Source organism: Equus quagga, chromosome 11 (assembly GCF_021613505.1).
Source record: "Equus quagga isolate Etosha38 chromosome 11, UCLA_HA_Equagga_1.0, whole genome shotgun sequence".
NCBI lineage: Eukaryota > Metazoa > Chordata > Mammalia > Perissodactyla > Equidae > Equus > Equus quagga.
This window is the reverse complement of record NC_060277.1, coordinates 94,631,042-94,658,275: the sequence shown is the minus strand read 5'-3', so window position 1 is coordinate 94,658,275 and position 27,234 is coordinate 94,631,042. Positions and strand designations below refer to the sequence as shown.

The 27,234-nt window shown below is 50.1% G+C and overlaps 1 protein-coding gene and 1 long non-coding RNA gene across 3 annotated transcripts; one reads left to right on the top strand and one right to left on the bottom strand.

Annotated features, from left to right (window-relative positions):
* Positions 1-8,192: 8,192 nt before the first annotated feature.
* Positions 8,193-20,798, top strand: CCR7 (C-C motif chemokine receptor 7). Of its 2 annotated transcripts, XM_046677800.1 has the most exons (3): positions 8,193-9,250; positions 15,760-15,809; positions 18,763-20,798. In XM_046677800.1, exons 1-3 carry the CDS (start codon positions 9,241-9,243, stop codon positions 19,840-19,842), a joined length of 1,140 nt encoding a protein of 379 aa, XP_046533756.1. In that variant the 5' UTR covers positions 8,193-9,240; the 3' UTR covers positions 19,843-20,798. The 2 variants fall into 2 exon arrangements, with proteins under 2 accessions (XP_046533756.1, XP_046533755.1); XM_046677799.1 differs by lacking the exon at positions 8,193-9,250 and having other exon boundaries at positions 14,126-15,809.
* LOC124247930 (uncharacterized) lies at positions 9,130-13,920 on the bottom strand. Its single transcript, XR_006890853.1, has 3 exons — positions 13,233-13,920; positions 10,895-10,989; positions 9,130-9,264 (listed from the first exon to the last, which is right to left on the bottom strand). It is a non-coding gene; the product is annotated as an uncharacterized LOC124247930 (long non-coding RNA).
* Positions 20,799-27,234: the final 6,436 nt, after the last annotated feature.

Here is a 27,234-nt window from a genome sequence, read left to right as displayed (position 1 = left end):
AAGACACCTGGGTTTTCTAATAAGCAAAACGTACAAACTCACTTGTCACATACGCAGGATTGGCCCAGTAGTGGGCTTGGTCTGGGGGTGGGGAGCGAGCCCTCTGGATTCTCACTCATCACTTGCCATGAGACCAACCTCGTCATGTTCCACCCCTGCTTTCACGACAGAGGCTATTTTAGTCCAACTTTCTGGTCGCCCTTGCCATTTTGCCAGGATAAAGGTCACCATTGAAGTCAACACTGGGTCTCACTGAGGGGCAAAAGGAGCCCCGGGGGACTCTGGGCAACCCTCAGCCACACGCAGGGGCTCTGGCTTGGTGCTGTTTGGGGACAGCACAACAGTGCAGCCAGCCCCTCCCTCTCTGGTTGGCTGAAACTAGAATGGGATGAGGTTTTGCTGAGCTATTCTGGGAGAATTCTGCTCCCCTGCTTTCCCTCTCCCCTTCCTTCACACCCCCATCCTCACCTGTCCTCACCCCTTCCCTCAGGGAGCTTGGTGACATAGAAAACACAGACCCATAAAGCCTTCCTCTCAATGCCCAACAATGAACCCACGCAGCAAAACAGGAAGCATCTTCTTGTCAAGGCAAGCCCATTGTGCACACTCGTCCTGACAAGTGGCAGGAAACTGCCACCGGGCCGTGGCAACAGGTGTCAGGGTGACCTGAGACCTCCTGCTAGCCTCTGCCAGGACCTCCTTCCCTTTTCGTCCTCCTGGAGAGCCACCTCCTTCCTCCCTGCAGCCTGACAACCCCTCACCTCACACCTGTTGCTCCTCTCTCTCTTGGTGGCCCAGGGCCTGATTAACACCTTAAAAGGCCCTAAACCCTAAAAAGATTATAGCCTCTCTCCAAATATAATTCCTGATACTGACCAACCAACACAAGATGTACACAGATGCTGAAATTAAGAGCTGCTTTTTTAGATTTTCTGATTACAAAATTCTAGGTAAGTTCAACACAGAACCCTTCTCAAATTTGGAGTGTCCTTGTCTGGCTGGGGCCCTAAATCCATGACAAATCTGCCTGTGGTGGAGGCCCCCTCTCCTTGACTTCACATGGGAATAGATTGTTTCCAAGTGAAATAAAACAGGGATTGGAGATGAGGGCAGGGGTAAGAGGCGTGATCTTGGACTTTTGTCCACTGAATTACATGCTCAGAGGGACTAGAAGCCATAGGACACTCTGGGTAGAGCCAAGAAATTGGTACTTTGACCAGGGCTCCATCTGCAAGAAAGGCAGGGCTGAGCTTCTGCAGATCTGACTCCCTCCAGGGGACTCTGGGTCTGCTTCCTTCTATTGAGTTTCTCCAGACCAGACCTTCTAGAGAAGGTCTCTGCTCCTTCTCGCCCTGTTCAAAACATGCCCTGTTCTTTCTTACAACAGGAGGCTGAGTTTACAGTAGGCTAAGTTTTTCTTTATCCTCTAGGTCACCAAGCCGTCAGTAGGTGGTTAGACTGAATGACTATGAAGGTTTCTTCCAGTCCTGCTCCTTGCTCCTTCTCAGAAACCTTTGTTCATGGGCAAGACTTCCCCAAAGGCAGTGCGCACATTCTCAGAGAACAAGGCAGGGTACAGGATGTCTTCTCTGAGGGCATGTTTTCCAGGCAGGGAGGGGACAGCCATGGTCTGAGCCCTTCAGGTCATTCCTAGCGTCAGCCTGACATGGTGGGAAAAGCCCCTTAGCTTGGAGTCAAAGGTCAAGTCACTTCTCTTTGAGTCTCAGTTTCCTCAATCAGAAAATTGAAACCTACCAAACAGAGCAGTGCTGAAAGTTAAATGAGATAAGATATAAGAATGTGCTTAGAAATATGGAAACCCCAAACAAATGTGGAGACATTATTTTCCATTAGTTGACAAGCTCTTTGGTCATTAATTGACCATGGCTTATTGGGCCTTCAAGTCCTAGCGTTTGGCCCAATACCTGGCAGAGTAGGTGCTCAGTAGGTAGATGCTGAAAGAATGGATTGACAAGGGAATGGACGGAAGGACAAATGGACAAGCAGAGTAGTGGGGAACAGTCAACTCTGGGAAATGCTTTGCACACCATCTGTCTCACAATGCACAGCAGCAGGGAGAGATTCACTTCAAAGACACAGCAAAAGCAAAAGATATCACATGTGCCAAACTCAGCCAATCCGTAGAGCAGGTAACAAAGGTCAGAAACCTGGCCCACAGGCCATGTCTACCCTACAAGGAGGCCAAGTTACACAGTGTGGTTCTCTCTGTCTCCTGAACTCCCAAATTGAGCAATTCCGAGAAAGTAAACAACCTGTTCGAGTTCTGTCAGGCAAGACTTCTGGCCTTGGCACTTGCTACTGACCACTCACCACTACCCTCTTCCCTTTGTCTGGGTTATTGCTATTCCCCATAGATGCTATTCCCCATTTTTTCCATAGCCTTCCTGATTACCCTCCTATGTGCTACTATGTCATCTTGGGCTTGCCCACCATCCCCGTTAGCTCTTACTACATTGTACCATAATTTTGTCTTCCGCTATTTTTTAAATATTATGAATAATACAATGAGACCTTTGTCCGCCACAAACAAAGCATTACCAACACAGTTTAAGCTCCTGGATATCCTCTGCATTTACATCCTCTTCCTTTCCCATCCTGAATTTAGTGTATACTTTTTCATGTATGTCTTTATACTTTCACTGCTTATGGGTAATTGCCTCTTTATTTTTCCATCTCCCCACTGTTATGGAATGAGTGTTTGTGCCCCCTAAAATTCATCTGTTGAAGTCCTAACCCCCAGTGTGGATACATTTGGAGATGGGGCCTCTAAGGAAGTAATTAACGTTAAATAAGGTCATAAAAGTGGGGCCCTGATCCAAGAAGGTCAACATCCTCATAAGAAAAGATATCACAGAACTCGCCTTCTTGTTTTCTCTCTCTGGCCTGGCACACACTGAGAGAAGGCCATGTGAGGACATAGAAAGTAGCCACCCGCAAGCCAAGAAGAGAGACTGACTCTGCCGGACCTTGATTTGGGACTTCCAGACTCCAGAACTGCGGTAAAATAAATTTCTGTTGTTTAAGCCACTGAGCCTGCGGTATTTTGTTACGGCAGCCAGAGCCGACTGATAAACCCACCGTGCTCCGTGTGAGTTTAGCGAGGCCAGAAACCATGAGGATTCATCTTTGTATCTGTAGAGGCCAGCACCATGCCTGGCACATAAGTGCTCATCAAATACTTACTGAATGAATGAATGAAGTCACCACAGAAGCAAAACAATTATCCTAGGCTCCATTCCCTGGGACCAAGGTATTCTCTGCTCTGACATGATGCTAGTCCCATTCAAGCTGCTGCTGAGATCAGGATATGCAGTCAGCTACCAATAAATTAAATTTAAAAGGAAGAAAAGAATTCCCAAGAAAGAGGTTAAGGGAGTGGTGGCATCTTAGGAAAAGGCTGAAGTCACTTCACCAATCGATTAAATGTTTATTTAATTTTTTAGATTTATGTAATTTATTTAGGTATTCAGTGTTGAACAGCCTTCATTTATGTAAGGCGATCCATCTTTGGAAGACCAAAGACCAAGTGGTCCAAAGGTGCCCCAGATATAAGCAGGCACAATGAATTTACGCCTCTTATGGACATGACCTTTGTATGGACACTTTGGAGTATCCATGGCACTCCAACTGGAGAACATGAACTCAGAGAGTCTGCCTTCTCTTATAAAACAAACCACATCCTCAGCACAGCTTGAACATGATGGTGCCCACTCTCACAAGGCCCTGAGCCTCAATATGGGGTTTCACTTCTAGAATCCCTGCTTTTACTTTTAAGATTCTCTAGAGAGAAAGAGGCAGCAGTCTCGAGGAGCTGACTTCAGTTCTCTTGTTAGGCATAGAATATATGCTCTTAACAAGTGGGCTGAGACAGAACCTTCTGTGATATAAGATATCACCCACAGGATCCATTATCGAACTATTATTGAACTACACCAAACTACACTTAAGAAAAAATCTGTTTTTAAAATCACAGAACTGATTGAGGCAATGTAAAGACCACCAAAAAAGTACACAGCACAATCTTATTTTCAAGAAGCATAAAGTCTGTTCCAGAACAGAAAATAGTGTACATGCCATTGCTGTATACGTCAATTTGGGTGTCCCTAAAGTCAAGTGCTGTGGGAGTTCAGAGGAGGGAGGACAATGAAAATGGGCCTGCCTGGGCCTTGAAGGATGGGATGGGATTTGCAAAATCATACTGGGTTCCTGCTATACTGTCCCTATCATAGAGGATGGATTTGCAGTGAATAGTCACTAATTGTATGCTAACATGTGGATGGAAAGCTCACAATCAGTGTTGAGAGATACAGGGAATCTCCATTGCCTCACTCAGAGACCTGCCAAGAAACTGAAACTGAAGGCTCGCAGGCCAAAGTCGGAGCCAGAGTTGGAGGGGTTGGAAAGAACTGTGAGAGAACAAAAGGGGTCTTGGGTGGGCACCACCACTTAAGCATCAGGCCGAGGCTACTAAAGGGATCAGAATCAGAAACAGCCCTTAACCGTGCCCCCCAACAACATGGTGCATCTACCACAAAGCTCACCAGTCCTGCCCTGAACACTGTGGATACTCCTGATCTGGGACCTTCTATATGGACCTATACCAGCTGGAGAACCAAGAAAATCCTTGAGGATAACAAGGATTATCCTGAGAAGGGAACTTGAAGCTTATGTGGTCCAATTCCATTACTTTTCAGATGGGCATCCAAGAACCAGTGAGAGGAATTAACTTGCCCAAGGTCATATAGTAAGTTATAGCAGAGGCAAGTTTGGAACACAGGTCTTTTGCCTCTAAGCTCATTTTGTCTCAGAAGCATCTGGCACATAGAAAAAGTCTCCAGGAGGAAGTTTCTGGAATAGTTCCAAACTGAAGTTGCCCTGCCCATCCTTACCAACACCCTGCCCAGACATAACCCTTAAGAGTCCTCTGCACTTAGTTAAAGAGATTGCCTATATCCCTAAAAGCAGGTGGGCTCCAAATGCCAATAATTAGAGCAGCTGAAACCTTGAAGTTGGAGGGAAAGTTCCACAAGGACTTCTCATGCCTCCATTTGGGGAATTTGGAATAACAGACAGTGGTTAAACAATGGGCAGGAGGCCACAAGAAAGTCCTACACTTCAGAGTCTCAGATACCAAAGCTTAGGAATCTCCTAGGCAGTCCAATCTCCTCACCTTACATTTGAGAAAACAGAGGTCCAGAGAGGGGAAGCAACTCACCCAAGATCATACAGGGAGCTGATGAAGAGCTAGGCTCACTGCACTACACCCTAACTGAATGTTCTTCATAATTCTTGGGAGAAGAAAAGCTATTCTATCTACTTGTTCCTCTGCCGTCCAGCCCTATACAATCTTGGATTTTCTTCCCTTGTTTTAGCTAAAGCATCATGTCATGCTTGGTCTTGGTCATAATTGTAGGCAACAAGGGTGCAATCTAACCTTAACTTCTTCTTTACCCTAAACTCCTTAGGGACAGAAATCACCTTGTATCAGTCAGCATTGAAGCAAACAAGACCCGTTCTAGGTATTTCAAACAAAAGGAATTTAACATATGGAGCCAGTTATATAGATGACAGAAGAAGTAAGAAGCCAAACAAGAGATGGTGAGGTCACTCAGAGATTAATAACAGCAAGAAGTTGCCATCATCCCTGGAGCTAGAGGGACCCAGGGAGAAGATGGGGTTACCAGAGCTCAGAAACTAGGGCAGGACGTGGAGCCAAGATAGGAGTTACTCATCAGGTTCTGGCACCATAGAGGTTGGGGCTGGCTGATGGACTCAGATCAAAGACATGTATTCATGGCTGGGATGACACTGGAAGCAGAGAAAGAAGAGAAACATCCTAGTGATGGAAAAAAATATACCATGCAAGCAGTACCCAAAGAGGAGTTGGAAAGGCTATACTAATATCAGATAAAATAGACTTTGACAAAGTTGTTTAGAGACAAAGGACATTTTATAATGATAAAAGGGTCAATCCATCAAGAAGATATAACAAATAAGCATACATGAACCTAACAACAAAGCTCAAAAGTATGTGAAGCAAACACTGAGAGAATTAAAGGGAGAAATAAGAGAAATACACAATTCAACAATCATAGCCAGAGACTTAAATGCCCTACTGCCAATAATGGACACAACCACTAGGCAGTAGATCAATAAGGAATAAAAGACTTAAACAACACTATGAACCAACCTGGACCTAAAAGATATCTACAGAATACTTCACCCAACAGCAGAATACACATTCTTCTCACATGCACATGTAACATTCTCAGGGTACACTATATGTTAGGATATAAAACAAATCTCAATAAATTCAAAAGAATTGAGATTATACAAAGTACATTCTCTGCCCACAATCAATAACAGAGGAAAATTTGAAGAATTCACAAATACGTGGAAATTAAACAATACACTGCTAAATAATCAATGGGTCAAAGAAGAACTCACACGGGAAGTTAGAAAGTACTTTGAGACTAATGAAAATGAAAACACAACATATCAAAACTTATGGGATGCAGCTAAAGCTGTGCTTAGAGAGAAATTTATAGCTATAAACACCTATATTAGAAAAAAAAGAAGAAAGATCTCAAAGAACTGACTTCACCTCAAGGAAATCAGAAAAAGAAGAACAGGGGCCAGCCCCATGACCGAGCGGTTAAGTTCGCATGCTCTGCTTCAGCGGCCCAGGGTTTCGCCAGTTCAAATCCTGGGTGCAGACATGGCACCACTCATCAGGCCATGCTTAGGCGGCATCCCACATGCTGCAACTAGAAGGACCCACAACTGAAAATACACAACTATGTACCAAAGGGCTTTGGGAGAAAAGGGAAAAATAAAATCTTTAAAAAAAAAAAAAGAAAAAGAAGAGCAAAGTAAACATAACTCAAGAAGAAGAAAGGAAATAATAAAGACTAAAGTGAAAATAAATGAAATAGAAATAGGAATAAGTAGATAAAATCAGTAAAACCAAAAGTTGGTACATTAAAAAATCAACAAAATTGATAAATCTTCAACTAGACTTACCCTGATACCAAAGCCACACAAATACATCACAATAAAGTAAAACTACAGACACTATATTATAAGGGACATTACTATACAGATTATATTATTATTATACAGAATATATTATATTATATAACAGATGCAAAAATCCTCAACAAAATATTAACACACCAAATCCAGCAACATATTAAAAAAATATTATACACCATAACCAAGTCATTTACCCCAGGAGTTCAAGGTTGGTTCAACATACAAAAATCAATCCATGTAATATACTATATTTAATAGAATAAAGGACAAAAAAACAAGGTTGTCTTAATGGACACAGAAAAGCATTTGATAAAATCCAGCAAACTAAGAACAGAAGAGAACATGATATACAAAAATTAACTCAAAATGAATCAAAGCTAAATGTCAGAGCTAAAAACTATAAAACTCTTAGAAGAAAACATAGGAATAAATCTTTGTGAATTTGAATTAGGCAATGGTTTCTTAGATATGACACCAAAAGCACAAGTGGAAAAAGAACAGTAAATGAATCGGGCCTTAAAATTTTAAAGTTTTGTGTTTCAAAGGACACCATCAAGAAAGTGAAAAGAAAACCCACAGAATGGGAGAAAATATTTACAAATCAGATATCTGATAAAGGACTTGTATCCAGAATACATAAAGAACTCTTATAACTCAATAATAAAAAACAAATAACCCAATTTAAAAACGGCAAAGGATTTAAATAGACATTTCTCCAAAGAAAATATACAAATGTCAATAGGCACATGAAAAAGTGTTTAACATCATTAGTCATTAGGATATTGCAAATCAAAACCAAAATAAGACACCACTTCATACCCACTAAGATGGCTAGAATAAAAAAGACAAACAATAAAAAGTTTTGTCAAGGATGTGAATCTTCATACATTACTGATGAGAATGTAAAATGGTGAGGCCACTGTGGAGAACAGTTTGACAGTTCCTCAGAAGGTTAAACATGTGGTTACCACATGACCCAGCCATTCCACTTATAGGCATATACTCAAGAGAAATAAGAGTACTGTCCACACAAAAATTTGTACACGAATGTTCATAGCAGCATTATTCATAATAGCCAAAAAGTGGAAACAACCCAAATGTCCAACTGATGATGGATAACCAAAATGTGATATATCCATACAATGGATTATTATTAGGCCATAAAAAGGAATGAGGAAGTGATACATGCTATAACATGGATGAACCTTGAAAGCATTATGCTAAGTGAAAGAAGCCAGACACAAAGGCCACATATCACATAACTCTATGTACATGAAATGTCGAGAATAGGTCAATCTATAGAGACAGAAAGTAGATTTGTGGTTACCAGGGGTGGGGGGTGGGATGAAGGGGAGATGGGGAGTCATTGCTAATGAGTATGAAGGTGTTTGCTGGGGGGAGGTGATAAAAAATGTTACCAGGAAGTGACATCAGCCTCATGGTGGTGAGAAGTTTCCTTTGTCTCTCCCCTCTAAATTACTACCAAAAAATATTCTAAAATCTCGATTGTGGTGATGGTTGCATAATGCTGTGAATATACAAAAAACATTTACTGGTACATTTTAAAAGGGTAAATTTTATATGTGAATTGTATCTCAATAAAGCTGTTCATTAAAAAAAAAAGAGGAAAGAAAATTAAAAACATACAACCTGGCATATCCCTTCCCTTCTACCTTCCCTCACCTGTCAGTGCCTCCCATTGGCCAAACTTGCCCAGAAGCCAGAGGGCAAAGTAGTCCCCTATGACACTGAGCAGAGCAGGGGAAGGACGGGGATATACCCCTGACCCATCTCTGACTCCCCCGCACGGGGTCTTCAGGCTATAAACATTTGTTGAATCAATAAATGGCCCTATTTCCCTGCCTTGAGCCGGGCCCCTTGTCTTGATGTCTGGACGCTGCCGGGTTGCACAGGGGGCTTTTTGAACATAAATGACCCAATGATTCATTATCCTGTGACCAGTGAGTGAGCTGTCACTTTCTGTCACCCTGTCATTCTCCTTGGTCCCAGAAGGCACTGGAGGGGCCCCGGGTGATTGGAGGGAGGAGTAGAGGTGGGAGGGGCAGGGAAGAGGGTGGCTCCTCTCACAACTTAAAAGGGGCTCATACCACTTCCTCCCCAGACAGGGGGAGTGCGAGGCCCGGCGCAGCCTTCCTGTGTGGTTTCAGCCGTCCCAAGCGTGTCATGGACCTGGGTGAGTGAGCCTCCCTGTATGAGAAAGAACAGTCCCGGGATCACTTTGACACCCAGACTGACTTTGTGGAATGGGGCTAGGAGGCAGGGGTGGAAGGCGTGGGGGAGCATCTAGAGAAATCAGGTTTTGGTATGGTGACATCGGCAGATGCTCCCAGAGAATGCCACCCTGTTCTCCCAGGCACAAAAGGTGCCCCTTTCAGATCCAGGTAAAGAGGCTAACCACTGGTACCAAGAAAGACAAGGACGTCAAGGTTCTGTCCTTCTGGAACAGTAGGGACCCAAGAAGGCGGCGGGGCTGGGTTCAGTGGTGATCTGGACAGCACCTGTTCTCGTCTCAGCTTGGGGTGATGGGTGAGGCCTTCTGGGACCTGTTTCATCGCGGGGACATTCTCCTCAAAGGGCTCCAGACCCTCCACTCCCTCTCTGATTCCCACTTTTCTCCCCTGTGCAATAGAGATTAGAATCTCTGTTCTCTTGGGGTTATGAGGAGAGGAAATTAAAGGTGACTGCATTGTGCCGGTGGTTCTAGGCAATGCAAATGCAAGCTGCGGTTGTTTTCTCTCTGCCACACGTCGCACCAGCTTTGCTGTTGCCTCTTGCAGGTTAAAGTCTGGATGAGCAACATGAAATGGGACAGCAAGGGGCATTTGGCCTGGAGAAGTCACAGCCCCGGCTTCCAGCAGAGCCCCCTGTCTCACTCTTCCCTTTAAAAAGCCCGCCCTCTGCTCTAACCTCAAACTTAACTAGAAAGAGTACACGAGAAACCCTGAGGGGGCTCTGAGGGGTTCATCCAGCCCCAAACACCCCATTTATAAATCTCAGCTGTGGAGTCAGAGGCTGCTGAGGCTACGAAGGCCGGGTTCCTGGATGGCTTGCTCTTAGCAGCAAGCGAAGCACCGCGGCGGCCTCAAAGCCGCAAGGGGTTGGCTTTAAAAAGTGAAGGTTCCCTGGTGCGTCCTGTGCTGTCCTCACACCCCTCCCCACCACACCACAGCCTCTTGCCTTATCTCTGCCTTTCCCGCCCACCCGGAACCCCGGGTGGACCCAGCAAACAGCTGTGAAAGGGTTAAAGTGCCCCCCCACCACCCCGCCACCCACCACTGTGCACTCTCCGAGGCAGGCTCTAATTCCTGCATCTCGGTGCCAGGTGCATTGGGGGCGTGAGCAGAAAATGTTTGTGGAATGAATGAATGCCATCAAGAACTCTGAGATGATTTGAGATTTTTAAAATCTCTCCCAGCTTCCTCTCCTCCCAGCAGCCTGCTCTCCAGCCCCACTCCTCAGACATCCACCCCCACTGCCCACAATCCCAGAATGCAAGACCCCACTCCCGCCTCTCTGTTTGACCTCTGGGAGGAAACCAAGCAGGGTCCCAGTGGCATGCTGGTAAATGTTGGAAAACCAGCTCCCCAGGACGGGGGAAGGGCCCCGATTTGTAGTGTTTGCCAATTTTCAGAGTGTAAATTCTCCCCCCATAGCTGATTTCAAGCCTTCAGACGACGACTTCAAGTCATGAAATGACTGAGCACAAAGACAGAAAGAAATGTACACCACTGGCTCAACGAGCCTGTGAGAGCCAGCTCCAGCACACCACCGAGGGTACCCCACCCCCCAGACCTAGGTTTGAGGATGCTAGCCTTACGGGCTTTGATGAGGGGAAGGAGGGCAACCGCTGGTCCAGGAAAAAGGGATGTCCTTGCTGTATCACTCAACTCGAGAGATCCCCAACGGCCAAGCCTGAAATACCGGTAGGAAAGGAAGCCACTGAGAAGCTTTGCTCAGAACGGACTCCGGGCCGTTGGGCGGGCGGGTGGGCCACGAAGGATCCGTTTTTTCTCTCTTCATCTGCCCGTCAGGGAGCAAGAGGTGAGTGAGGGGGCAGAGTTTCTGTTACACAAAATGAAAATGTCGAACCAGGGCTGAGTTAGTCTTTTTCGTGATTTGAATGAGCAGCCCTGAGGTGCCCTCCCCACCTTCGAGAGATGGGGCCTAAGACTTCAGCTAGAATTTTCCAAAGCAGAGAAAAGAAAAATGAATCTGTGACAGACTCAACTCGAAGTTTAGCCCGAAGGGGCAGCAGAGAGGGGTGCTGAAGGAATTCAGGGCCATCCCTCCAGGCCTTTGGGGACCTTGGCTGGGGAGGAGGAGAAAGCTGCAGCCCAGGGGAGCTGTTGGAAGAATCTCTCCTCTTTGCTTGGCACTTTCTTTCAGTCAACTATCATTGATTGAGGAATTCAAGCACGGTACACACGTCAATAAGCCACTGCAACAGAGTAAGATACAGTGTGGATGGGGCAAAGCCAAGGTGATTGCGAAGTTCGGAGAAACAAACAGTGAACGTGAGTCGGGGGCATTTAAGTTGGGTTTTGAAGCATGTGTAGGAGTTATCAAACCAGACAAGGAGGAGCAAGGGGCCCAGGAAGTAGCAGGGATAGCAAACTCAATTGCCATCAGTGACCAACAAGGTTAAGTGAGGGAAGGGACATAAGATCTAGTAAGTGGAGGCGGGCAGAGTAGACCAGTGGGTGCAATTTTTTGAAAATTCCATGCAGCCAAGCAGAATATCCTGGGAGCTCAGCCTGCAGGCTCCCAGAGCGCCAGCTCTGACAAAAGCTAGTAGAGAAGAAAGAAGCAAGTTGAGGTGGGTGTAAAGAAGCTGGCCATGGTAAGGAGGAAAGGAGAAGTGGGGGTGGGAGGGACAGGCAGGGCCAATCCTTAAGATACTGTGTGGCTTTGCGCAGGAGTTTGGGCTTTATCCTGAAAGCAAGGGGGAGCCAGTGAGGATTTTTCTTTTTCAATTAGGTGAGTCAAAGGAAGCAAATTTTTATTTTTCAATTAGGTGTGTTTCAGAAGGAGCTCTGTGGCAGCAAAGAGGCAGCAAAGCCTTATATCAGGGCAGAGGTGGGGCCAGCTCTGAGATGTTAGGGGATAGAGGCAACAGAACTAAGTGACCAATGGGATGTGAGAGAGTGACAGTTCCCTTCATGCTCCACTGAGGTCCCGAAACACAGCAGGCTCATCAACAGTGTAGCGTGATACAGTAGTGAGACTTCCATTCAAACCTCAGATCCATCTCTTAGCAGCTGTGTGACCCCAGGCAAGTGGCTTAACCTCTCTGGGCCTCTATTTTCTGGAATATAGAATGAAAATCACAACAGGTAGCTCACAGCATGCTGTAAGGGAGAGATACATGAAGACTAAGAGGCAACATAGAAGAGCAGTTAGGACTGTGGTTTCTGGAGTCAAACAGATTGAAAGCCCGGCTCCACTACAAGCCAGTGGTGTGGCCGGTGGAAAGTTACTAATCTTGAAGTGTTTCGGTTTCCTTATTGCCGAATGGGGATAGCAGCAGTACCACCTCATAGGCTTCTGCGAGGATGAAACAGTTTGGTGCGTGGTGAGAGTTCAGTGAATATGGATTATGCTGTTAGATAAAGCAGTTGGAGTGCAGAGAGTGTAAGATTCTCTAGCTGTCATCCGTCCCCGCCTGTCGTCTAAAAGAGGGTCCCCAGACCTCTCCCCTTCTCTCCAGATCCTGTATCACTTTGCTGCTTCTTCCCTCCCCCTCTCCTCGGCCCCCAAAAAGAGAAAAGTCGTGTTGGCAGTGAGGAATTCCAGAGAAGAAAAGGTTTGGGGTGTCTTTTGGGGCCAGCTGCTGTGCAGCCGTGAACCCCTGGGTGGCCTGGAGGGCCTGGAAAATGTGGGGATGGAAGATCAGGCTTGAGGGGGAGCAGTCAACTAGCAATCTGGTCCTCCCAGCCCAGAAGGAAGCTCCTCTTTCTAGGGGCTCAGGTTGGAGTTCTAGGGAATTTTCTTTTCATTTTGTTCATTACTAGAAACTCAAGAACTCAGAAAATACCCCACGCCTAAGTCCACCAACCCCCACCCCCTGAGATTCCCAACTGTGCTGGTCCCACCGAGCTGCTGCCCAAGGCCAGTTGCTTTATGACTCTGTAACAGACAGAAATGATCTGACTCACGGTCGCTGACCGGGCGCCCTCTGCCACACACCAGAGTTCCCCTAAGTTCCCGTTCTTGAAAACGGCCCCTTCTGGTCCTACGAGATCCCTGCTCATCCACCATCTTCCACGTACCTGGAATGAGAAGTCACCTACACACGTGCGCTCGCGCATGTACACACGCCAGCCACCCGCCTCCCCTCCCCCAGCCAGTGGCGAAGGACTGGAACCGAGCCCAGGAGCAGGGGCTGATGGAGTAAAACAGAAACACAGCTCCTGCTCCTCGTGTTTCACCTGTTGTGACTTATCAAAACTTTGAGGTTTCTCGGTTCTCACTAACAGTCAGAGCGGGCTTTCTCTAGAGTAACCGAAAGGCTTGTACGTGTTCAAAGAAACCTCGAGCGCTGACACCAAGATGAGTCAGTGAAGGATGGGCGGTGCGTTGGACCCTAAAGAGAGTGTGGTTAAGGGTGGAGATGTGGACTCAAGCTCAGGGGCTCATGGGGTAACTTAGCAAGGCAGAGGGGACGAGAGAAGGGAGCTACGATGTTGCACGAGGATCCATGCCCACCCGGGGGCAAATACTCGGGCGCAAGCTGAGGACGAGGGGGCAGTGGGTGCGTGTCCCCAGAAACAGAAGATGCAGCCAGGAAGGCAGTTCCTGTAGACAGTGGAGGGCTTGACTGCCATGCAAAGCATCAGGGGCTTCCTCCTTAGGGCTGGGGAGCACGCTCCTAAGGATTTAGGAGGAGTGCTGGCATCAGAGCTGTGCTTCCGGAAGATGTGTCTAGCAGCAGCATGCAGTATAACTTCCTTGAGTCGGGAAAAATATTTGTTTATTTATGTGGCGTGATGCCCTGCCTCCTTCCCCCAGGAATCCCCAAACCCGGAATCCCCCTCCTTAGGTGGTCCCCCTGCAGCGCAACTGTGATTGAATGTTATGCGGCGGGATTTCCAGCAGGTGGTGCTGTGGCCAAGGACACAATGCCTGGGAACGCGCTGCTTCCTCTTGGCAAGCTCAGAGGCCTTCAGCCTCCAGAAGGGGCTTGAAGCAGAGTCCCGAGCATTTCCCTGTCGCTACTGAGACTGGAAGTGTGACGGGCCTGCAAGTCCTGCCTTGACATTCGTTTGCAGCATTGCAGTTACTGACCCTCCTGTGGGCCAGGCCTCAGCTGGGAACTGAGGGTCAGGGTATGGGGAGGCGGCTACAGAGGTGAAGAGGGCGCAGCTCCTGCCCTCACGGTGCTCCCAGACTTTTAGGAGAGATAAGACTTCACCCTAAATAACCCTGCGAACTGTTCTCCCTGCTCAGCCCTCCGAGGAAATAAGTTCCTGGTGCAGCCCCCAGCTCAGCCACAAAGCAGAACTGAGCAGCCAAGCACCCATCCTTTGTCCACAGCACAGCAGGGCTGTGCTAACCTGGGGCCTCAACCTGCTGCTCAGACCCCAGGAGGGCCTCCTGACCTCCAGAAGGGACCCAGGCTCTGACCCTGCTAGGCAGGCTGGCCGAGGTCCCTCCCCACAGCAGACCATGTTCCCCTCTCGCCCATCTCCCAGGCGCTGGGCCGGAAACAAGTGAAAGAAGAGAAAACATACACACACTTCAGTGCAGCAAAAAGCCAGTGGTTACCTCAGGGAACGGTCTCCATCCCTCATGCCTTCCACAAGGCAGTGTCCCCTCAGGCCACTTTGGTGCTCCCTCCCTTGGAAGAAGGGCAAACAGGGCATTCATTCCTTCCTTCCTTCATTCCTTCATCAGCACACAATTCCTAGGCACCCCTTCCATTCTGAGCCTGCACAGGTAAACGGGAAGAGGTCCCAGCCTCAAAGGCAGGCTGAGGGATGGGCCAGTCGAACCACCAGTCAGTGATGAATGAACATCAGTTGAATGAGGGAGTGTTGGGGGGCTGGTGGAACCCCAAAGCACTCTCCCATCCTTGAGAAGCCGATAACCTCACTGCCCCACCCAGCCCTGTGAAATCACCCTATTCCCTCAGCGGGCCTCCCTCAGGAGACACAAGGCTTCATGTGTGGCTGTCCACCCACCTGGTTGCAGAAAAAATGCTCCCCGATGGCTATTGGCACCAGAGCAGTGCAGAACACACACACACACACACACACACACACACACACACCCCATCCCCACCACCTCAGTGCCTTGCTTCCCGCATAACCTGACATGGAAGGGGGCTACTCAGACCCAGGAGTCAAGGTCAGTTGAAGATCAGCCTTGGGGGGTGGTGTGGGCCAGGGTGGACTTTCCAACTCCAGAAGTGGCCCTGAAGAGCCAAGAAGCGGGGAGGGGCTGCCCTGCATTCTGATCCTGCTCTTTTCCAGGACCTCAGAGTGGAGGAGGTGAGGGCAGTGAGGCTGGGCAGCCGGCCAGGTGCTCCAAGGCACAATCTGGTTCTGATGTTCTGTTTTGGCAAACGTGGTACCTGGAGCTTGTGTTGGAAGTTCCCAAGAGTGTCTCCAGTCTCCTCCGCTTTCTTTAATAACCAAGAGCAGTCCCTGTCAAGCAATAACTTTCTCACCTTGTCTCCTGCAGGGAAGCCAATGAAAAGCATGCTGGTGGTGGCTCTCCTTGTCATTTTCCAGGTGAGTTCTCCTGCCAAGGGAAGCTCTGTACCCTCCTCCACACCCCCCTCCCCAAGCCCTCCCCTTCCCAAGGTTCTGGTGGAGGAGCTGGGCATTTGCTGGAAGGAAATAGACCCAGACACAAACCCATTCACCATTCATTAAGCTGATGGCCGCCCCTTTCCATCTGCTGAGTGACCCTAGAAAGCCACAGATGTCCTCTGAACTTCCTTTACTCTATTTAAATTAAAACATAAGGGAAAATAAGTTAACACCACCTTCCCCACCCCACTTCCAATATCTCCATCCAGGAGACAGAAACGTGGGCTCTGTCTGAGTTCTTGGGGAGAGAGGAGCAGCAAAAAGCAAAGGTTGTGAGGTTACTGGGTTTTGCACCTAGGTGCACACACCCACACGTGTAAAACTTCATATGAGAGCTGAGAAAAGAACCCTTGGTCAGGTGGCCTGGTTACTATCCTATCACCCCAAATCTGTCTCCCATCTCCAACCTCCAGCCAGCCAAAGGCTCCCCTCCAAGCCCTGGTTCCCTTTTGTGAAATAAAGAGACCCATCTGAGCCCCGCGGTGGGGCAGGGAAAAAAGGATGGGGCCCAGATACTGGGGAGGGGGGTAGACAGCACAGATACTTTGCAGGAGTCTGAAGTCTGCAGGAGCAAAGGCCCCCAATGTACAAGGTTCTGCTTCTCCGTCCCAGAAATGGAGACAGGAAATCTGCCCTACCAAGTGCCAGAGTTAGAAGAAACTAAAACTCACAGAGTCGACTTTCCCCCATTTGTTGGGGGTGGAAGTTCCTGGAGGGGGAGGGGAGTGACTGAGGCCAGAGCTGGAGAGGCAGTGCTTCAGAATTTGGCTCTTCCCCAGGTCTGGAGGCCAGAAGGGCAGCTTTCCAGGAGCTCTGGCCAGAGACAGGCCTCAAGCTGGGCGCTCTTCCCAAAACCCCATCCCAGAGGCCCCCCGGAGCTTGGGCTGCAGCCCGCGGCTGGGTCCCCTTCCCCATCACCACTCCCTCCCCTCTTTCCCCCCTGTTTCCAGGACTCCAGAGGGGCTGTGTTGCCGGAAGTGGAGGCTGGAAGGGACAGCTGTGTCTCATTCTTCTCTTTACTTGGGGGGATAGGGGTGGCTCATATGGGGCAGGATGTGGTGGGGCTGTGGGCTGCAGAGGCATCAAGCCTAGCGGCCCGTGGGGCGAGGGAGAGGGATGATGAGGGGGAAGAGAAGGCAGGACGGAGTCATAGGGAGCACATTTCATAGAGGCTGGGCGCACTGCTCTCCAGGGAGGCCCCAAACACCCTTATGATTAGGAACTCCAGACCCAAGGCCTCGGGCTTTACCATGGGTGGCAGAGGGCAGCCAGCCTCTCCCAGGACTCCCAGGCTGCAATCATGCCCGGACGAGGGAAAAGGGGTTGCCACTGACTTTTCTTCTTAAGGTAGCAATCAATGCCCAAAGAAAAGACTCCTGGCATTATGTCATCTTCATCCTGTCCCCAAGCAGGACAGTGATGACTCCAGAATTTGGAAGTGAGAAAGACAAAGACAGGATACAGAGAAGTAGGAATACAGGGTTGCACTTCTGGCTGCGTAACCGTGAGCGAGCCACATCCAGCCACATTACTTCTTCGAGAGCCTCCCTTTCTTCATCTCTAACGTCTCTCTAGCTCCCCAGTTGTATGAAAATCCATTGAGCTGAGCTGCCCAGAAGAGGGACCATGAGTTTCCTGCGGCAGTCTTCCAGCCCAGCTCCCAGCCCTGCGCAACTCAGCAGTCCCTGTCGCTGTGCACAGAGGCCCGAGGCGCATGTGTCCTCCTTCATTGATAAAATCACAGCAGGCTGCTGAACCTTCACTCTGCCCTGCAGACAAGCTAAAAAAAGCCCTGAGCAGCTGAGCCCTGCTGATTGGGATCTGCCGGAAGAGAGGCAGAAAGGTGGGGGAGGGTAGGAGCACAGAGGGAAAGAAGGAGACAGAGCTGTGCTTCCTTCCAGGGGCTCCAAGAGGCCTCAGTCACAGATGACGGCCCCATGGCCCCGTCACCCATTCCTACAATAGCCAAGGAGTTCAGAGCACACATGGCCTGAGCTCCTGCTGCGCCGGGAGCTGCGCCACAGGCCCCAGGGATCTGTAAAAGTCTTCAAGACGCTCACCACCCATGATCACAGCAGCTTGCCCTAAACCAGGGCTTCATGGCCTCTTAACAGCGCTTTTGCCTTCCTCTCTTCACAACCCAGGCCCTCCTCAACCTTAATCCCAAGGTGGAGTTTCCCTCAAAAGCCAAGGCATTTTGTAGGCCCCCTGGAAAGCTCTTTCTACCAGGTTCTAAAGGAGGCTCAAGAAGAAAGACACATGTTCCCACTCTCCTGGGTTTTCTAGCAGGCAAAATAAAACCTCCATGGAGATGAAATGGTGCCGAACCTGGGTTGGGTACCTCACAACAACCAGGTAAAGGAGATAGTTCATCTTCAACTCACAGATGAGAAAACCGAGCCTCAGAGAGATGAAGTGTGTTTAACTGGCTCAAGGCTCATTGGACCCCAAAGCCCAGACTATTTCCAGTCCACCGTCAGCACATACAAGGTCGAGTCTCTCAGAGCTGGCAAAATAAGACCCTTGCTACTTACCGTAAAGGCAGAATCTCCGGCTCCACCCCGGCCTACTGAATCAGAACATGTATTTTCACAAGATCCCCGGGTAATTCATATGCCTGTTAAAGTTTGAGAAGCACTGGTTTCAGACCAAAGAATCACTTTGAAAGCTTAGAAAAACAGATTCCTGGGCCCCACCCCCTGAGATTCGGGTTCAGTAGGTCATAGGTGGAGCCCAAGAGTTTGCAGGTGATATAGATGCTGCTCCTGATGGGAGCCATGCTTTGAAACCGCTGCTCTGGGCAATCCAAGGCAGTGAGATTTAGAGCTGCTTAGCTGAACTGGATTGCATTCCTCTGTTTCCTTCCCCTCAGGTGTGCCTGTGCCAAGATGAGGTCACGGACGATTACATTGGCGACAACACCACGGTGGACTACACACTGTATGAGTCTGTGTGCTTCAAGAAGGATGTCCGGAACTTTAAGGCCTGGTTCCTCCCAATCATGTACTCCATCATTTGCTTCCTGGGTCTGCTGGGCAACGGGCTGGTCGTGCTGACCTACATCTATTTCAAGAGGCTCAAGACCATGACTGATACCTATCTGCTCAACCTGGCCGTGGCAGACATCCTCTTCCTCCTGACCCTACCCTTCTGGGCATACAGCGCAGCCAAGTCCTGGGCCTTCGGTGTCCACGTTTGCAAGCTCATCTTTGGCATCTACAAGATAAGCTTCTTCAGCGGCATGCTCCTGCTTCTTTGCATCAGTATCGACCGCTATGTTGCCATCGTCCAGGCTGTCTCGGCCCACCGCCACCGTGCTCGCGTCCTTCTCATCAGCAAGCTCTCCTGTGTGGGCATCTGGATGCTGGCCATGGTGCTCTCCATCCCAGAGCTGCTGTACAGCGGCATCCAGAAGAGCAGCAGTGAGCAAACCCTGCGGTGCTCTCTCATCACCGAGCATGTGGAGGCCCTGATCACCATCCAGGTAGCTCAGATGGTGGTAGGCTTTCTGATCCCCCTGGTGGCCATGAGCTTCTGCTACCTTGTCATCATACGCACGCTGCTCCAGGCGCGCAACTTCGAACGCAACAAGGCCATCAAGGTGATCATCGCTGTGGTGGTGGTCTTCATTGCCTTCCAGCTGCCCTACAATGGGGTGGTCCTGGCCCAGACAGTGGCCAACTTCAATATCACCAACAGCGGCAGCTGTGAGCTCAGCAAGCAGCTCAACATTGCCTACGATGTCACCTACAGCCTGGCCTGCGTCCGCTGCTGCGTCAACCCTTTCTTGTACGCATTCATCGGCGTCAAGTTCCGCAACGACCTCTTCAAGCTCTTCAAGGACTTGGGCTGCCTCAGCCAGGAGCGGCTCCGCCAGTGGTCTTCCTGCCGGCACACCCGGCGTTCCTCGATGAGTATGGAGGCTGAGACCACCACCACCTTCTCCCCATAGAAGGCTCCTCTGTCTGGACTAGAAGGACCTCTCCCAGGGCCCCTGGATTGGGGATGGGGAGCAGATGCAATGACTCAGGACCCAAGCACGGCAGATGGAAAGGCAATTCTAGCCATTAAGGTTTATCTCAAGGTGAAAATACATGCCACAGACAAGGCTAACCCCAACCCCAGCTACCTCAATCAAACTTGCCAACAGACATGGCTGATAAGCTACCCCAGATCCGGCAATGCTCCAAAACCAAGGTTGTTGTCCCTCTAACCAAAAGCCAAAAGTGAAAGTCCAGAGACAGTTCACACCTCCTGGAGTGAGGGAACAGGTGTCGAGAGCTAGGGTGGTGGAAGGAGCCTGGCGAGTCCTCTCGATGAAGCTTCTTCCCACCTAGAAAGAAGTCCTTTCTGAGACTCAAGGGCTAAGGCAAGGTCTTCCAGAAAACAAGGCTTTGACTCCAAGAACAGAGGTGATGGGGAGACTTCTTGGCTCGGCGGGGAAAGGAGGACGCCAATGGGTCAAACTAACTCTGAATCCCTCCCTCCATCTCTCTTTTTCCACTGTCGTCAGAGCCAACAAGAAATGACAGCCTCCAAGCCTTCCTAAAAGCACACTTGCCCCCGCCTGCCACCTCTCCTCAGGCTGCTGCCCTCCCAGGCACTCCACAGCGAAGGGGTGTGGTGTTTCCTGCAGGCCAGGCCAGCTGCCTCAGCCCCGCCAAAACTGTGTTCCCAGCCAGCGCTCTGGAGCAGGGATGACGTGTGGCCAGCCCTTCTCAGGTCTCAGCTCTGCTGGGATGGGAGGAGAGGCCAGGGAGAAAGGTTAGGGGCCCAGGGGTGGGTGACAATGCTGGCTGCTGAAAGCCCATGAGCTGCTTCTTTGTTCTCTGTCACGGGACAAAAATCTCTCATCCTATTCTGCTTTCAGTTCATTAAGAGAGCACATTTTACTCATACACAAATAAAAGTTTTCCCTTGTGGAAACAACAGCTTTAAAAGAAAGGAAAAAGATCTCTGGTAAATGGCAAATGAGTGTGTTCCTATTTTGCAAACCCCCACGCCCCACCCAGCCACCCCCACCTACCCCCCCTCTCCCCAGTCTTCGTTTCTCAGAGACGCTCAGAGCCACGAGGTCTGCTGAGCTATGCTCTGAGCACATCCAATGACGCAGGCCCAAGAAGCTGAAGGGGTTAGAAAGAGGGGAAGTACAGGGTGTCCATCTTGCAAATACCCTACCAGAGCTCATGGGATAGGACCCCAGCCTGTGCAGTCAGCAGTGACGCAGAGACACAGGTCTGAGCCAAGCTTTGGAAAGAACCAAGTCATCCCTGTAACCTTTATGGCTAGGAACTCTCCCTGACCCTTCACAACATTTACACGCTGGTCTGCTCATCTGTCCCAGCTCAGTCTGGAACTAGAGCCCCTGGCCCTTTGTCAATCTCCTCAGGTTCTCAGAACTGGTGTTGAGAGGGAGGGCCTCTCCCAGGGCTCAGAGACCACTGCATGCTGGATTAAAGGGGTTTACGATGAGACCCATGTGATAGGCTGCACTCTTTGCTGGATGCCTGAGAACCAGGACCACCCATGACCCTCACTGTTGCCACAATGGCCTTTCATGGTGTGGATACCCATCGTGGAGGGGCAGGGATCAAGGATTAGCCACTGCCCCCCCACCAGGCAAAGTATCCAGATCACAGGGTGCCCTGATGCCTGCCCAGAACCGTGATTTCTCCAAGCCAAAGAGAAGGTTAGTCCAACCTGTGATGTATGAGGAGGTGTCCGAAGGGCCCTGCACTGCAATAGCCTGGGGACTGGGGCAGGGCACAGACAGGGAGGGCTGAGACACCCATGCAAAAAGTAGTTTCAACAATTTTCCAAAGTGAAAAGAGCCTCGATGGAAATAGAGCCTGCCTGGTAATGATTCCATTCCCTATTCCCATTCCCTATTCTCATAAGCACATTACATTACCCTCCTCTGCAGGATGCCTTGGGCATTTGTCAGCTGGCCTCCAAACCAGGAACCGGCACCCTGAGAAGAATGAGCCTGGCATTCACAGAAGCGGCATCAAATATTAAAAAGTGCAGCTGCAGCTGTGTGTGTGCAAGCGTGGGCTGAGCAGGGCCATCCCAGCATGCGTGTGTGGCCCTGCGGGGAACGTGCCCGGGTGCAGGTGGGTGTGGAGCCCCCCTGGTGTGTACATCCTAATGAGGTTGCAGATGGGAACACGATCCTCAGATCCTGAAGGGGAGGAATGTAACAGAGCGGTCGTGAACAGGAAGCTCAGCCAACCGCACAAACACGCCACCTCGGCTTCAAATAAATTTTTCTAAAATAACTGGACATCTCCAAGTATTTACAAAGACAACAAAACCCCCAGTAATGTTAATTCCCCAAACTGCTGTATCTCAGAAGTTCTGACCTCGGTTCCTTGTGGGCCTGGCCCCTGCTCCCTGGCCCAACACTCTCACGTGCCTACCCTGATTTTTTGGGGTCCCCTGGGAAGAAGGAAGGGACTCAAGGGGGAGGCCCCCCAGGGTCTCTCTCTCTCTCTCTCTCTCTCTTTCTCGCCTGCTTCATACAACTGTCCATCTTCCTGGGTTCATGGCCCCTGTCCCCTCTTTCCACCACCAGCTGCCTGTCCACTCATCCACCCCAGCTGCATCCTCAGGCCACAGATCTGCCGTTTCAGCCAAAAGCAGCACACCTCTCAAATCAGGGACTCACAGAGCTGCAAGAGATCTCAAAGATCAGCTGGTCCAACGCCCAATCATTCTCTAGATGGGGAAACTGAGACCCAGAGGGAGAAACTGACTTGCTTAAGGAGACATTGCAATGTAGGGATATTGGGTAAACTTGCTTTGGGGGCCTGAGGATCTGGCAGGATTTCGGGAGGGGGGTGGAGAGAGCAGAGGCTCTGGAGGCCAGCCAGTTTTGACTCTCATCTCTAGTGCTTCCCAGCTGTGTGACCTTCAGTGTTGCTCAACTGCTCTGAGTCTCAGATTTCTCAACTGCAAAATGGAGAGGATTTGGCAAACATTGAGCACAGTGCCTGGAATGTTGATGTGGTGGTGAGGCGCACGGACTCTGCAGCCAGACTGCCTGATTTGAATCTCAGCTGCACCACTTGGGCTGGTTATTTAGTCTCTTTGTGCCTTGGTTTCCTAATCTGTGTAATGGGGATAATCGTAGGACCTACCTCCCAGGGTTGTTGTGAGGAGAAAGTAAATCCCCATCTGTAAAATGTTTAGAAATCCTTGGAAAAGAGTTGTTGGTAACCATTAAGAGATGTTTAATAAATGGTAGCTAACTGCAAGGAAGCGAAATTCAATTCCTTAGCCCCATTTCCATGCCTATACAATTTATAAATCAAACTGGAGGGCGACTTGGAGATTAGCTAGTCTGTCCTCCCACCAACTGTGCAGGTGAGTCAACTGAGGCTCAGAGAGGGAAATTACTCACCTGAGGTCTCTCAGGAGCTCTTGGCAACACTAGTACTTGAATCTGGGTTCCAGAGCTCTTCCCCCAGAACTCCTGCACTTGCTTGCACACCCCCACACATCCACCCTGGCATACGCCACCGTCATCCCAGACTGTCTAGCTTTTCTCTGGCAGGCACTATCCTCTTGTCTAAGGAAAACTTCTCCTCTCCCCTTTAGATGATTCTCATCCTTGCCATTCTGTCCAGGAGAATAAAGTGCAAAAGAAATATGGCAGCAGGCCCAAAGGAAATCAGGCAACTGATCCTAAGAAAGGATCTCTCAGGAGTTAGGTTCTCAGTTGCATTTCTGTGTTGAGAGCGAACAGTTGGAGGGAGAAAAAACAGGCGTGTGGGGCTGGGGGTTAAGGCAAACGAGATGGGGAGAGAAAGGGAGCAATTGTGAGTGGGGAGCAGAAGGCAGAGGGGAGGTGGGGCAGGGGCGGTTTCTAGGGACTGAACCGCTGGGGGCCAGACTTGGAGAGTACTGTCAGTGGGGAGAAAGATGCCCTACCTACACACACACACCTACACACATGCACGCACACGCACACACACAGCTCCCCCAGGCCTCCCAATCTCAGGTGGGAAGAAATAAGCTATATTAGTCTTAGAGACAGGTGGGCCCATGGCCTTCTTTGCCAGGAGCGGGTTAGAAATGGCCCAGTTTCCCTGATCTGAGCCCCTAGAAAGACCCCAGGGAGAGAATGAGAGAGAGCCTCTCCCTCAACGCTAAAGAGCAGCGCCGTCGGCCCTCCCAGCCCTCCCCCCCCCCGTGGGAGCAGATGTCAAGAGGCCGCGCAGGGAGGAGAAACTCATACCCGCCCCTCACGCCCCACACCCGCATTGTCTTGTCTCAGGCCCAGAAAGAGGCACAGACAAGGAGTCTGCTGCAGAAAAGGCTACGCAGCCCCTCGCTCACCAGGCAGAGCAGCTCTAGACTAATGAATCTCAACTGATCTCGTCTGAAATCAGAAACGAGGGGACATGAATTCTCCCACGGGCTCCTCTGTGTGTGTGTGTGTGTGTGTGGCCAGCCCGGTTCAGACTTCTCTGCTGCTGTGAGTTCTTTCCCTCCCCACTCCCCTTGAAGATGGATATAACCTAATTTTTGTCTATTGTTCAGTAACCCCAGGGAATTCACTCACTAGGTTATTCCATGTGTCACAGTAATCACTACACGGTTTGGCCTCCAGGTTCTCGTCTCCAGGTAAAGAACATCTCCCTGCACGGTCAGGGAGAGGTCAGGCTTTGCTGGTTCTGACCGGCTCTATTCCCTCGTGGTGCAACATGTCCCGAGGTCAGACATGCGTGCCCGCTAGCAAGAGGGCCGGTGAGGAAACACATCTTGGCCCGGAGTCCTCTCATGCGTGTGTCAGCTTGCTTAGGACAGAACAGTTTATATTTGTTCTAAGTAAATATCTGACACTGTGAAGTTTAACAGATGCTGCAGATGAAATGCCCCCAACCTCTTCCCAGTGTTTAAAACAAGGCCTGGAAATGCATGCACATTTCTCTTGTATGGTTTATGCAAACTGCACTTGAGCGACTGAAGCAGAAACATGATCACGTGCAAAGAACAAGTGGTGCATTCTTCCCAGGCCTGGGGGGAGTTTTCTGTGGCGTGGTCGGAGGCCTGTGTCAAGCCAGGAGCCAAGAGTCACCTACGACGGCACCGGCTCTGCCTCCTCCCCGGCAGCTGACTCCCTGGACACCGCCGTCTTGCCCACACCAACTCCTCTTCCCGCCACCGCTGTCCCTGCACGCCCTCGTTCCAGGGATGCCCAGCTGGGGAGGGCTGGGGCTGGCAACCTCCCAGTTTGAGAGTCCAGGGAAACGGGAGCAGGGAGAACGGTGGGTAGCTCTGAACCTGGCTGTTTCAGGGAGACATCGCTCTGCCTTCATCTTCATCTTCAGAGCAAGACGCAGCCTAGACCCACCTGGAATCCTTCGATCCCTCACCGAAGGCAGGACTTGGATTTTGGTCCAAAAACTACACCTGCTCCGCCCCCAGCCTCCTTCTCAGTTACCCTACCCCAACCCATGCCCCCTACCCCCCAAACTTGGGGAGACCGTGGACTGCCTAGAGCTCGTGAACTTTCATCGCTGGGATAGTCAGACAGAGGCGAGGTGACAGTGGGGTGGGGGGTTCGGTGTCATGGAAGGGGTGGCAGGAATCACAGAGCCTCAGAGTGGAAGAGGCCTTGAGGAAGTGGAGGGGGCTAACCTAGCAGGAGAGAGGCGCTCACATTTCCCGAGCGCCTATGATGTGCCAGGTACAGCGCCTCCCGCTGAATTCTTAGGACAACGGGTGAGGAAACTGAGGTTTAGGGAGTTGTATAACTTATCAGAGGTCACACAGCTAGCAAGAATAACTACAACCTTATTAGGATTTTATCATGTACTACACATCGTACTAAGCATCATATCTTACTCCATTTAATCCTCACAACAACCCTAGTAGAGCCCCATTTTACAGGTGAGGAAACTGAGGCTCAGAGAGGCTGAGTTACATTGCCAAAGTCACACAGCTACTACGTGATAAAGCTACTTGGTGATTTCAACCAGTTCTAGGTGGCCTCCAAAGCCCATGCTCTTGCCCCACCACTCCACAGGCCAGCTAAATAGCTGTTTATTCATGACCAAGTATATACGCAGCCCTACTTTGCGCCAGGCATTGTGTCAAGATCTTCAAAATGTGCCAGCCAACATTTCTCAAAACCTGCTGGATGCACAGCTCCGACCTGAGGAGAGGAGAATCAAATAACAACGACACAGCCCCCACCTGCCACAGGGAGGTGACCCTACCCCGGGCAGCAACCACGTCTTTCCTGCTCCCCAGGAGCTTGATCTCCTCTTCTCTCCTCTGGGCTCTGCTTCTTGGCTGGGCTTCCTCCCAAGGCCAGCCCTGCAGGGCTGTATGCACTGGAGGCAGGCATCCTGGCTCTGCCACAGGCTCACTGGGTAACACGGGTGGGTGACTTTCCCTCTCTGGGCCTGCATCTCCTTAGCTGTGAGATGAGGGCGCTGGACCCAGTCATTTCCCCCTCCTTTCCAGCTCTGATGTACTACAGGTACCTTGTCTGGGTGGGGTCAGCCAGGCAGGGCTCTGGGCATATTGATGCCTGGAAGGGGTGCAGGGTGAGTGGGTGAGGGGCTGAGGAAGCTGCCCCACCCCCAGCTGTGGTTTCTGGTGGGGCCACCGTGGCAGCAGGTGGAGGGAAGTGTTTGTCACCCTTCCAACAAAGGCAGTAAAACAAAAGCCTCCCGGGGCACCATGGGAGCAGGCGGCATAGGCGCCAAAAATAAAACACACCTTTCCTTTGATGGGCACCAGCAGCTGCCGGGGGCCTGGCCCGGGGCTTGTGAGGAAATGGCTCAGATTTCGTGCCCCAGCGCGGGGGCGCGCACACACACACACACACACCAGTCACACAATCAGCACACACACACACACAACGTAGCACACTCACTCACATACACGACCACTTCACGGGCCTGAGACCTGCGCAGTCACGTGGAGCCCTGCACCCAGAAGGCCCACGCTTGGTTTAACTCCTGGCTATCTCCATCTTGAAACTCTTCATAACTTTTGAATATGAGGTCCAGCATTTTCATTTTGTGCCAGTCCAGCAAGTTCTGTAGCCAGTCCTGCTGGCATCCATTCATAAATACATACATTCACAGTATGCTTAAGAAGCACACAGACATTTATAGACAAGAGTACATACACACAGAAGTACAAATATGTGCACACATACCCCACAGACAGCAAAAGTCCCTTCATCCCTCATGCACACTCACTGTAGCACACACATGACCCAGAGGCCATGGACACTCACAAGTAACATTCAGACACCTACAGCCCATTGGCACAGTTTGATTGACTTAACGTTGGGGAAGAGCAGAACAAAGCACAGGGGGAG

Excerpts from the sequence above, each read along its gene's own strand:
- CCR7 (XM_046677799.1), top strand. The coding sequence starts at position 15,624 with ATGTTCTGTTTTGGCAAACGTGGTACCTGGAGCTTGTGTTGGAAGTTC. Across the intron at positions 15,810-18,762 it reads CTCTCCTTGTCATTTTCCAG|GTGTGCCTGTGCCAAGATGA; the intron begins GTGAGTTCTCCT and ends CCTTCCCCTCAG.